The sequence below is a fragment of the Scaptodrosophila lebanonensis genome, unplaced genomic scaffold (genome assembly GCF_003285725.1).
Source record: "Scaptodrosophila lebanonensis strain 11010-0011.00,11010-0021.00 unplaced genomic scaffold, SlebRS2 tig00000001-arrow-pilon, whole genome shotgun sequence".
In the NCBI taxonomy this organism is placed as follows: domain Eukaryota; kingdom Metazoa; phylum Arthropoda; class Insecta; order Diptera; family Drosophilidae; genus Scaptodrosophila; species Scaptodrosophila lebanonensis.
In genome coordinates, this window is record NW_022060529.1 from 99,765 (window position 1) to 112,164 (window position 12,400).

At 37.8% G+C, this 12,400-nt stretch overlaps 1 protein-coding gene across 1 annotated transcript; it reads left to right on the top strand.

The window, feature by feature from the left end:
- Window positions 1-3,229: 3,229 nt before the first annotated feature.
- LOC115634448 lies at window positions 3,230-4,132 on the top strand. Its single transcript, XM_030532158.1, has one exon. The coding sequence runs from the start codon at window positions 3,230-3,232 to the stop codon at window positions 4,130-4,132; it is 903 nt and encodes a 300-aa protein (XP_030388018.1).
- Window positions 4,133-12,400: the final 8,268 nt, after the last annotated feature.

Genomic DNA, 12,400 nt, shown 5'->3' on the forward strand with positions numbered 1-12,400 from the left:
TTTCCACTTATTTGCATTAATGCCAACCATCGGACGAACCGATTTCATATATAGTATGTATGTACGAGTACATATGAATGCGGGATATGGGCATGCGTTAGCGTCTGCTTATACTATATATTATGTACATAGCATGCGGACCACATTGGTCATGGCCATAAACAAAACCTGCCTTAAAACAATAAAAACAAAACACAAAGATTACACTTTCGCATTATCGCATCCGCCTATGCAAATGGTTTGAAGGTTAGACCAATATTTGTTCAGGTAGCTTACACTCTTGTAGACTTTGGGGCAAACCACAAAGTTATGAATTTCTCTATGGAAAAAAAGAAAAGAAAAAGCATAAATGTATATACTATACATATATGTATGTCCATGTATGTGTGGTTATACAATTCTTTAAGTGCAATTAACTCTTAAAGGATTCAGAGTTACTATAAACAAGTAACAAGAGAGAACGCTACAGTCGAGCAAGCCCGACAGTGTAATACCCTGTACCCAGGTAAACTTCCGTCACTGAGTTATATGCGCCCAAAGCAGCAACAAAAAGAGGAAGAAGAAGAGCGAACTTGTTGCTGCAGTTTGTGGGGGTTGTACTGGCGAGAATTTGTTTCGCTAATAACTTTTCTTAGAATTGACCGAATTGAATAAAATTTTAAACAACAGTAGATATTTATTTATAAATTATGTGTGCAAAGTTTGGTTTAGGTAGCATTTGAAATGTGGACGCTATTGACGAAATTCTGTAGCGGGGGAAGGGGGGGAAAAATTAAAAAAAAAAAAATAAACTCGTCCTTACTCGGATCTAGGAGAATCTGGATGCCAACTTTGGTTATTCTAGCTTTTATAGTTTCTGAGATCCTCGCGTTCATCCAGACGGACAGACGGACGGACAGACGGACGGACAGACGGACGGACATGTCTAGATCGATTTCTCTCGTCATGCTGATTCAGAATATATATACTTTATGGGGTCGGAGATGCTTCCTTCTGTATGTTACATACTTTGCACAAACCTAATATACCCTTTTTACCCTACGGGTACAGGGTATAAAAAAGCTAAAGTCGGGTGTCCCGACTTTGAAATACTCTGTACATATGTTTACAATAATTATATAAAATAAAAAAAATTAAGAAAATTAAAAAAAAAATGTTGATCCATTTTACCTTTCTCGGTATTCGAAAGTAAAGGGTTTATAATTGCACATTTACATAGCAATTGCGTCTGTGTGAGTGTATGTATGCATATGCGCATCTATTCGTGTCTGTGTAAACATGTTAGCAGTCAACTAAACAGCAACATCAATAACAGCCGCGGGCAGCGCTTGGGCGATTTGCATGCGAGAGGGGGGAGGGAGGGAAATTCCAAAATATACATTTTCTGCGTATTCACACAAGACATCTTGGACTAATTTGGTGTTCCTAGGTCTTATAGTCTCCGAGATATAGGCGATTATACGAATGGAAAATCGTGAAAACCCCCATAGGGGGGAAGTGGGGGGAAAATCAAAAAAAAAAAAACAAACTCGTATAGAATACACACATAAGGCATCTTTGTGCAAAATTTGGTGTCTCTATCTCTTATAGTCTCTGAGATCCAGGTGTTCATACGGACGGACAGATGGACAGACGGACAGACAGGGCTAGATCGACTCGTCTCGTCATGCTGATCTGCCTGTTTTTCATTTTTCAGCTCCCGCAAACCTAATATACTTCTGTACATTTCATGTACAGAGTATAAAAAGATTTGCTTAAGGTTTTATTGTGATGCTTACATATGTTTAAAAACAAGAGAGAACGCTACAGACGAGCAAGCCCGACAGTGAAATAGTCTGTACTCACTCCCACAACAAAATCAAAGTTTTTTTTTTTTAAATTTTAAAATTAATTTAAAAAATTTTTAATTTTTTTATTAAATTTTAAGAAATATATTCAATATGGAGACATATGTTCATGTTTCAACAGCATACATTTACATCATCGTGTCTATGCGTGCTTATATGCGTGTATGTATGCAGTATAGGAATAAGTCGAAGCAGGGCAGAGCTTCGGCAGATAGTATATTAATGGCTATAACTTTCTCCATAATTAACCTATCGTAATGAAACTTGGCATAGGACTCAAAATGACTAAGGTATTTGCCAAATCTGTACAAAATTCCATAAATTACGGGAGTTATGGCAAAAATATGAATTGTGGGGAAGTGGGGGGATGCATTGAAAAAAAAAAAAACAAACTCAAACTCGTACTCGTACTTTCTCGGTCTTAGGAGAATCTAGATACCAAGTTTTGTTATTCTGGCACTTATACTTTCTGAGATCCTTGTGTCCATACGGTCAGACAGACAAACGGACATGGCATCAATAATATATGCTTATACTTTGTGGTGTCTACCACGCCTCCTTTGGTGTGTTACATACATTCGCACAAAACTAGTATAGTCTTTTACCCTTTGGGCACAGGCAATAATAATTTAAAACTTTCAAATTTCTATTGATGCCTTTTATATTGCTCACATAAGCACATACCTTTCAGGTACAGAGTTTAAAGTATTATGTCTGTCTGCCGGACTTTCAAAATTTGTTTCTACCCTTACTATTATTGGTTTTCTATAATCTCGGTAATTCTGAATCAAAGTTTATACTCAAATTTAATAATTACAATCTGTTAGAGCTTATGCGCCCGTATGTTAAGTTCTATGGAGATATGCTAATATTAATTGAAGTTATAGCCATAAATATATTCTCTGCACAGTCTGTCCGCAGTTGTTGTTAGTGTTGCCGATTTGGCTCAACTTTGTAGACACACACAGACACACAAAGACAACACAGAGAAGGAATAATCGTTCAAAACATTTTTGTATTAAACTTTCGTTTAGTTGTTTTTGCTTCAATTGTGGTATTTTTTAAATTTCTGTAATTTTTCTTCACATAGGTAAAAAATATTTTAAAGTCGAGGCACCCGATTTTTGCTTTAATTTTAATTTAATTAATTTTAATTTTGCTGAATAAGTCACCTATGCCGACAGCTTGTGTTTGTCGACATAAAATTAAAAAAGTAAAATGAAGTAGTCTGTCACTTACAAACCGACAGTATAAAAAATTTCATCTTAAAATTCTCCTTAACATGATTTTCGGTTCTTCTATTATATAAAAAAAATAAATAAAAAATTACCAAGTGATAGTTACACGTCCAAATATTCAAGAACAAAGCTAAAGCGTTCAAGATGAACACGACTAAGAGATTTACGAATAAAAATCAATGCGAAGATGCCAAAGATACGCTTCGCAAGTATCTAAAGCAAACGCCGACTGTCACTAGGCTGCATATGGTTAAGAAATCCAAATCAACTTCATACTTGTCCATTGGAGAATACCCTAACTATGATCTGAAGGAGAATGCCAATGTGAAGACCAAACCGGAACTGAACGCGGCCTGGCAACTGGCCGAATATACTACAATCCATAGTTCCGACAGTTCGGAAAGCTTAGAAATGATTCCAACTTTTGATAATATCAAACCAGGCCCCAAGAAGTTTACAAACAAACCAACTATTGCTCCATTACGCAAAAAAGGTGTGAAGACTGGCAAGGCAGTGATGCCAAGCTCACCAAAAAATCGCTTGGCACATCTGCTCAAGAAGTCCCCTCCCTGCATTAACTTCAATAACATCATTATGGTGGATGCCAAAACCTTCGCATCCAAGAGACACAAGAAGAGCACTGTGAAGACTCCCAAGCGTCTATATGGGGGCCTGGAAGCGACCGATACGCGCTTTCACGTGGGTCCGCCAAGTGAAAAAATGCCTCCTCCACCGTCGCAGCCTCTCATAAAGAGGATCAGATCATCGACCAGAACCTACTGCGTCCCCCTGTGTAGCCCCCCGACCGTGATTCTTGGCATGGGCACCGAATACTCATATCGCATGCATCAACAAAGGGCTCTTCATCATCAGTTCCTGCAAAAGAAGCAGCAACAGCAATACCAACACTTGATGCAGACTCGCCGAACCCGTCGCTCAAGGACTCCACTGCCGCCACCCCAACGCCCCCTGCAACTATACAGAGTGCCAACCGAACCCTATTTAAAGGGGAATGTGCGCTATTGTGGCAACTACTATTACGTCTGAGCTCGAGGCTTCGCTTAATCGTTTCATCTTTGAAGTAAATGCTCTGCTCTGATAACTCATAACAGTTCTTCTGATTGATGTTAATACTTAGAGGCAGCGCACATATACATATATAATTATAGATTCCTCTAGTTCTGTTTCACGCCAACTGCCCACATCTCCCCCAACAACAACTGCCATCAGACACGTGTTAATTGCGACGTTGCAGCAATTTAAACCATAAGTGGCACGATTCTATTTCATTTGAAAGCAGCCAACATGGGCTCAGGTTGTGGTGTGCATTCAGTTTAAAGTTGCTAATTAGTGGTTTACTTTTCGAAAAAATTCCGTTGAAATATTTCACACATGTGGAATGTCGGTGAATTTTATAGAGACGTGGATGGGGTTTCCAGGCATTTACATTAAATTTCCATATAAGTAGCGACTTAGTAAGTATTTACGATATCTAAGGAAGCTAACATGTGATCGAGTATGCGTTAAATTTAAGCGGACAATACTCAAAAATATTGAATTATATAGTTACACCTAATTTTGTTTTTAAGCGGTAGTGTAAAAAAACCGTGCAAAAAAGGACATTGACATATATTATTTTAAATCGTGCTAAATGGAATAATGTCGTGTAACTATATATACAATTTTTAATTTTCAAACCGTGTTAAAAAAGACCGTGTAAAAACAGAATTATGTGTATTCAAATGCATTTGTTACCTTTTAACGAAAATAATGATTGCAAATAGTCGTTTTGCAAATAAATAAACAGTTTAATTGGTCGACACAGTTGGGCCAACAACCGACGCTATATTATTCCGCATTTTCAAAGGATATTTATGAACACTGCTGCGTTGTTCAAGAGTGTTGGAAAATATTTGCAAAGCACATTATGCCCGACAGTCAAGTTCAAATCTCACTTATTTTGTCTGACAAACAGTACACGTAGGTCCTGCGGCTCCTGGCTCGTGGTTCGTGGTCTGAGGCCATTCACTGTTTGCACTTCAGTAACCCGAGCTCGGGTGTGCTGCTTTTTAAAATACTCTCACCTCTTTTTGGCACAAACTCAACGAATAAATGTCCGGGGTCGGTGGAGAACGAGCGCGCGCTATGTTGGCGTTCACTTAACACGCAGATACAATTAAAATCGAAACGAACCGTCAAACAAATAAGCAAAGAAGCGAACAAACAAACAGTACAACAAAAGCAATGAAAACGAGCAAATAATGAAGTGGATAAAGTTTGGCACGAAAGAAAAAGCGACGGAGACGGGGATGCCTTGGAGGGTTAGTGCCTGCGGTGGGGCTCTGGGGTAATGTGGCGGAGTCCAATTGGATTGGATGCTGGAGTCTAATTCAAGGTATCATAAAATTGGAAGCACTGTCGAGAAAAATGCTACCGAACAAACGCTCATAGGAAACTAAGAATAGGGAATAGAGATCAGAAAACAGAGAAAGCAAAGCAGACTGAAACAAATAGGGAGCGTAAACACAATTACAACAACAAACACAATATGCGAAAACTTTTGTAATTACAATAAAATTTTCACAAATAACTTTCAATTGTTCGTGCGCTACGTGTGTATCTCTATCTCTATTTGCATTTGTATTTGAATCAGTATGTACTTGTATGTGTATCTGGGTTGAGCGAAGCGAGCTGAACTTAAATTCGCCATTGTTGCTTAGTCTGTTCGGGCGAATTTGAATTGAAACATGTTTTAATTTTGTTTACCACCTCAAAGTCATTGGCTCTTCAATATGCAGAGTGGGAACAGAAGCAAAGTAAAATGAAAAACACTGCACGAAAAATGAAAAGAAAACAATACAAAATGTTTGTCATGTTGGAGCATCGAGGCTTTCTAGCTATGTACATAGCTCATAGCTTTTTAAGGTAAATATTGTTCGGCGCGAGGCGCGATGAAGTTGTGAAGTTGTTATTGTCCAAAATACATACGTATAATTAATGAGTAAAAAAGATAAAGTTGGGTGTCCCGACTTTGAAATACTCTGTACATATGCTTACAATAATTATGGAAAAAAATTATTTATATATATAAATTATGAAAAAATTAAGAAAATTAAAAAAAATTTTTGATCGATTTTACCTCTCTCGGTATTCGAACTCACGTAAAGGGTAAAGTAAAATAAACTACAGGGACTATACTGGGGTCTAGGACTATACAGTATACGCTTCATAAACCCAGTAACACCACAAAAGTTTGGGTTTTCGTAAACCGTCTGGAAGCATTTTGATGACAAAACAAAGCTTGTTTGTTGTTTGCCGATTAAATACAAATTTCTTTGTATGTATGTATGACTGTATGTGTGTGTGTAAAACATGTACTTAGTAGTTGCTGTGGTTGTGTGGGTGGCAGTGGTAATGAAAAAGGGGGGAGGTGGTACTGGCAGAGCGGCGTATTAAGCTGGTAATATACAAAGACAAATGACAGAAGCAAAACACATGGCGAATGCGATTGGGAGTAAGGAATAACAGAATCAACAACAATAAGCAAATACAAGTAATGGCAACAAAGCAGGCCTTCTGAGTAACAACTTAAGGCGAAACAGCCATACCCACAAAACTCCCTCCCAACGCCAACCCCACCTCCTCCTCACCCACACTGTAGCCCCGACCAGCGAAAAACCTTCAATAACAAACAACGAAAAAGCACTCAATGGTGAGCGGAGTATTGTGATGAACGGGGAGTGGGGGCCGCTGTATTTTGGAGATGGAGATGAAGATTACGAATGTCTGCTGGCTGCTTTCTCAAAACAAGAATACACTTAAAATAAGGGGGAGTGAGAAAGCGGGAGGAGGAAAGTGTGGAGGAGTAACAGTTACTGCATCCGTCTCTTGTCAGGTTGTTTGCGTAAGGCATTTGATTTGGGTGGTAAATACATAGGTGCCTGGTGAAGGGATAAGGCTGTGGGGCAATGGGGGTTTCTGCTACACACCGATTGACGATTGATGTGGCGGATCCTACGAGTGTGAATAAAAAAAGGAAGAATATATCAACAACAACAACAACGAAAATAAAAGACAAAGGCTGTGCGTAAGCAAGTGACACGGTGTGTAGTGAAGGGTGGGGGAAGGGAAGGACGCCTTGATAGATGGTGGCTTAGAGTAGAAGCCACGCAGTGCAACTACAAAAAATTGTCTGTGGGATCCTGTGAGTGACGCTGCGTTGAGGTCGACTGTTATTGTTATTCTGCTTTATTGATTTCTTTGGCGCCTTTAATGCTCTCCTCACAGCAACAACAAGAAATGCAACTACTCGTATATAAACATTCAACAGCCTCAAAAATCCAAAAAATATTCATGCCAAACATATCCACCGACAGTTCTCGCTCTTAATTGCTGGTGGTTGAAGAAAAGTGCAAAATTCTCAACATTTTCTTCACATATATATGTATGTATGTATACTTATGTATATACAATTATGTATATGTGCTCGTTTTCGGTTTTCCTTCGCCATTTTGTGTTTGCTCTGCATTTTCCATTCTGCCTTTGCTCCGGCGATTTCCGCCGCAAACAGAATAAAACCGGTTCAATAAAAAGTGTGCACAAAAAAAAAAAAAAAAAAAAAATGGAAGCAAAAAACCTAACCAAGTAGAATTGACTGCTCTAACGGAATCGAAGAAATTATACTCTTTAAAACGGTTTCATATCTTCACGCCTCTACATTTCAGAATTAGTAGGTATGAGGATTTATAAAGCATACCGTTGGACAGAAAGGAATTGAGAATTGTACTTTACAGGGCAATGAAAGAATAGTTATCGTTGCTTAGCAGCCGTCAGTCGTCCTTCGTTCATCAAGTTCAGTTTTGCAGTTGATAGTTTGTTGCAAGATACTCTCATTCCCCAAAGTTAGGCAAATCATTTTGTGGACATCTAATCGAAACTCAATGCATATTTGGGTAGAGTCCAATGACTGGACTTACAATATAATCGACATTCCAGTCAGTCGCCAGAGTCAGTATCATAAGAGTTTTGGATATATTTTGAAATGTTCATGAACTTAAATTTAAAAAAAAACAGCTAAAATGGGAAACGAATATTGAATTAAACAACCATTTCAAGAAGACAAATAAAATAATCATATTTTTGGAAAATTTAAGTGATTCCTGTTTTGTCGCCATTACAGCCGGTTGTCGGTTTTGGCGCGTTAGGAAATCCTTGCCAGCGTTGTCTGTCTTGCGAGTGTTGTCGCGAATTTGTAACATCAAAACAACTAGGTTGGTCTTTCTGGCGTTCTCTCCCTTTCTTCACTGGCCCCCAGCCCAGTTCGAATTAAATACTTTTTGGTTGGAGCACTTACATCCACTTACATGGCTTAGCCAGCACAGTCGTTGTATTTAAATGCACTTGACTCCATTAATGTTGCTTTTTAGCTTATAAAACTGATGGTTCATCCCTATTCGGGATTCGCGGACAACAATTAGAGGGCCGAAGATTCGTCTCCGAATATATCTGATGTTTTAAAATCAGTACCGTAAAGGAGCAGGAGCAAAATCAGGGCAGTATTTTGTGTGTCGAGAAATGGATCCGATGGCGAATTTCCAAGATGACGTCATTGTTGTTGCTGATGGTGATTCCTAGACTCTATACCTGATTATTTATTTATGCACTTGCTTTGCCTCTGACTACTATATTGTGGGTTTTACTACATTTCCATCGAAGGCGCAGGACCTTCATGTTAAATGTATAGAGTAGCCATCGAGTAACACAAAGCGCGAAGCGAGAGACTCAGTACTGAGCTCGCTTCCGGTTGGGTATCACGATGGTTGGTGGTGGGATGTGGGTGGCTGCCTAGGTTGTTGGTGGATGGTTGGCTCCTCCACGAGGTTGACACTGTCTATGCAAGTGAGTGGAAAGTGTGAGTCTGTGGGTAAGAGCTAAACTGAAAATGATGTGCAAAATACATTAGAAAAGGAATTCATCGCCGCTGTTGTTTTTTTTATTTCATTTGATTTTCTTTGAAATTTTGGCATTTCATGACCGGCTGCTGGTGTTTCAAGGACATCAACAATAAAACCATTCGATGCCAGTTTTCTGTTGGCAGTTTCCAGCTTTGTGTTTTGTTATTTTTGTGCTGGCAATTTTGTTTTCGCGTTTGTTGTTTCAAGTTCTTTGGGAATGCATAAAGAGATTAGCGCGCACTTTTAAATTGAAGCTGATTAGGAGCCTAGGCCGTGACTACTGGAATGAACCGATTCCGTTCTTCAATGTTAGCTGGAGCTTAAATCAAATTGAATTTCATTTCTGCTTTTTTTTCGTTGAACTGCCAAAGCCTCGAAATTCATATACATGTTCATTTTATTTTCCTCCCAATATGGCAGGAGCTCCCAAGTTCCCATGGGAATTGCCGCACGTAACAAGTGTTTTTTTTTTAGGAAAAGCAATTCATATGTTTAAACATACAAATAGGCATATATAAATATGTACTCTTAGAGATATACATACATGCTTGCTTGTTGTTGCTGTGGAATTCATATTATTGCGAATGAAACGCAAATTACACTCGCCTGAGATTGGCAATGAAAACGAGAGCTACAAAATGTTCTACAAAGATATGACATGAAAAATAAAAGAAATAACGAAAAGAAAGTGTACGAGCAGTCAGGAAAAGCCTTATCACATGGCAAACTTTTGAAATGCTTGTGTGGCAGGGTGGATGGGTAGGGGGGGAGGCGGAATCTGTCTTCCCCTCAATCAATCAATCAAAAGATATGGTGTTTAGACAGGTGCCGGCACCAGCAAGTGTTGAGAAAATCACGAGTCTGTATTAGAAAATGAACTTCAGTGAGCAGGAGTCATTGAGTAAGACCGAAAAAGGAATATAATTGTTTCTTCTTCTCATCGCTTCATGTAAAAAAGAGACTTATGTTGAGCTTGCGAAGGATATGGAGTCAGTTATTAAGAAATCAACATGCACTAAGTTTTAATTGAGCATTTCATGCGAAACAAAATCTCTTCAAATGCCTATTCGTTTTGCTAATTTATTATATAAGCTTCCATAGTTTATATTTATAGTTAATTGATTAATTGATTGACGGATTAGGTTTATTTGGCAAAGGAGTCACAGTACGTATCATCCTTCAAGCCATTAAGAACAAAAATGGAAAACTAGAGTCGAGCAGGTCCAATTTTTAAACACCTTTACCCACATACAATAAAATCCAATTAATAAAGGAAAATACAATTATTTTTAAAACAAATAAATTGAATAAAATGTTAAATCCCCTAACAGGGTTAAATAAAGATGAAGTCTCTGCTCAATGCTGTTCGGTGGGTCCAATGGCTCAGTTTTTGCCTCGCTCATGTACTCAAATGCCTAGTGGTGTGACAACCGATCTCTTATTATTGCAGTTGCAAAGTTCAATGAATTACATACTAAAAGCGGCATTTGTAGTCTTATGTTTTTTGAACAATATCAAACACCTGGGGGTCGCACTGCCCTTATAGACAAGATATGCATACATATAGAGGGAGCTAATAATCCCAGTATGGTTAGACAGATAAATATAATGGGCTGGAGAACAATACTCAACCATACCAGACAGTGATAAATCAATTACAAGCGGGATCTGTGGTGAAATTTTAATTCCAAAGTCAGATTCGATCCCTACCCCAAAAAAAGAACATTCAATTGAAAATATTTAGGCCAACTCGAAATGGAAATAAAATTTAGTTGTGATCATAAATGTTTTTTAAAACGATTTTTTGTAAATTGTTAATTAATTTTAATTGTTGATTTACTAGAAACTGTATGTAGAACTGAACAATTTATTTCAGCTAACGTTGTAGGTATGTACAATTAAATGGATACACAAACAAATAATACATATGTATGTATGTATGAGTGTACTAGATTTTATGGTAAATGTTTGTGGCACTTAAAAATTAATTTAAAATTTAAATATAAGACTTCTTTGTGTTTGCCAAGAAATTCAGTCATTATCAGGCTTGAATGTGAATTACTGGAATATGAATTAGTATTTTGGTTTTATACCCAAACTTCCCAAAATACTTCTAAAACAATTGCAATGATTTCCATATTGAAAACGAAAAATAGTTCAAATCACCAGACAAATTATAGACATTTCATTTTTTATGGCTTGGGCAATGGCCACAAATGTTATATTTTATTTGATTACTTGCATGTTCTTTTAAATATACCTAATTATATTTTTACAAGGTTTTGATTTAACACGGTATGAAAATTTATTGTTTTTATATATGGTTACGCGACTTTATTCCATTTAGCACGATCCATTTTATGATCAATGTGTTTTTTTACACGATTTTTGTTTTGTTTTGTGTAAAAACAGAATTAGGTTTATTTTAATCATTTTAAGAGTTGTGTTCGCTCCTTTCCTTTTTGTTTTGTATAATTCATTATCTCAATATGTTTTGAATTTATTGTACGTGCCGGAAATATAAGCATATACTCGTATGTATGTATATATTTTGATTCCAAGTGGACTCAGCGTGGGGCAATCGAACCTCAAAGTTGCGTTGAAACTGCTACAATATAAGACAACAGTTTAGTTGCTACTGCTACACCCCTTATACGCCAATACCATTGCTTCTTCTTATAAATAAAAAATTTCTACAGCTATTCAAACCGCTACAATATAAGACAGTTGTGTATAATAGTTAAATGCTACTGCTACTTCCATTATACGCCATTACCACTGCTACTTCTAATATAAAAAATTTTTACGGCTATTCAAACTGCTACAATATAAGACAGCAGTGTATAACAGTTAGATGCGCATACTGCAACCCTTATACACCACCGCTACTTCTTATAAAAAGCAACTTATACTGAATTTTGATTCGCTACGTATATTATAACATGTGTTATAAGTGCGAATATGAGACTAGAATTGTAAACATCATCCAGTATGTGAAACCGGCCCGCACATGTTCCAATTAGAAGAGATGCATCACTTGTGTGTATAAGCTATACAGCCCATGTAGTAGGCGCACCTGCACGGCCAAAACAAAGATTTGAATTCGGTCTGGCAGGGCTTCTTCTTCTTCTCCAATTGGTGCTACTCTGTGCTCGCATACATGCGCTCTCTCTTTGTTGGTCTGCGCTCCCGCTGTGCTCGTGTTAGCGACGGGTACTGCTGCTGCTGTTTGTGGTGCTTGCTGCAACTTTGACTCTGTAGTTTTTAGTTCGGTTTTAGCTCTGATTCTGAGTAGATGCTTGCCAGACGCACGGTTCGTTTTAATTGCAACGCGTGTGAATTCTTTCTACACACTCACACG

Excerpts from the sequence above, each read along its gene's own strand:
- LOC115634448 (XM_030532158.1), top strand. The coding sequence starts at position 3,230 with ATGAACACGACTAAGAGATTTACGAATAAAAATCAATGCGAAGATGCC.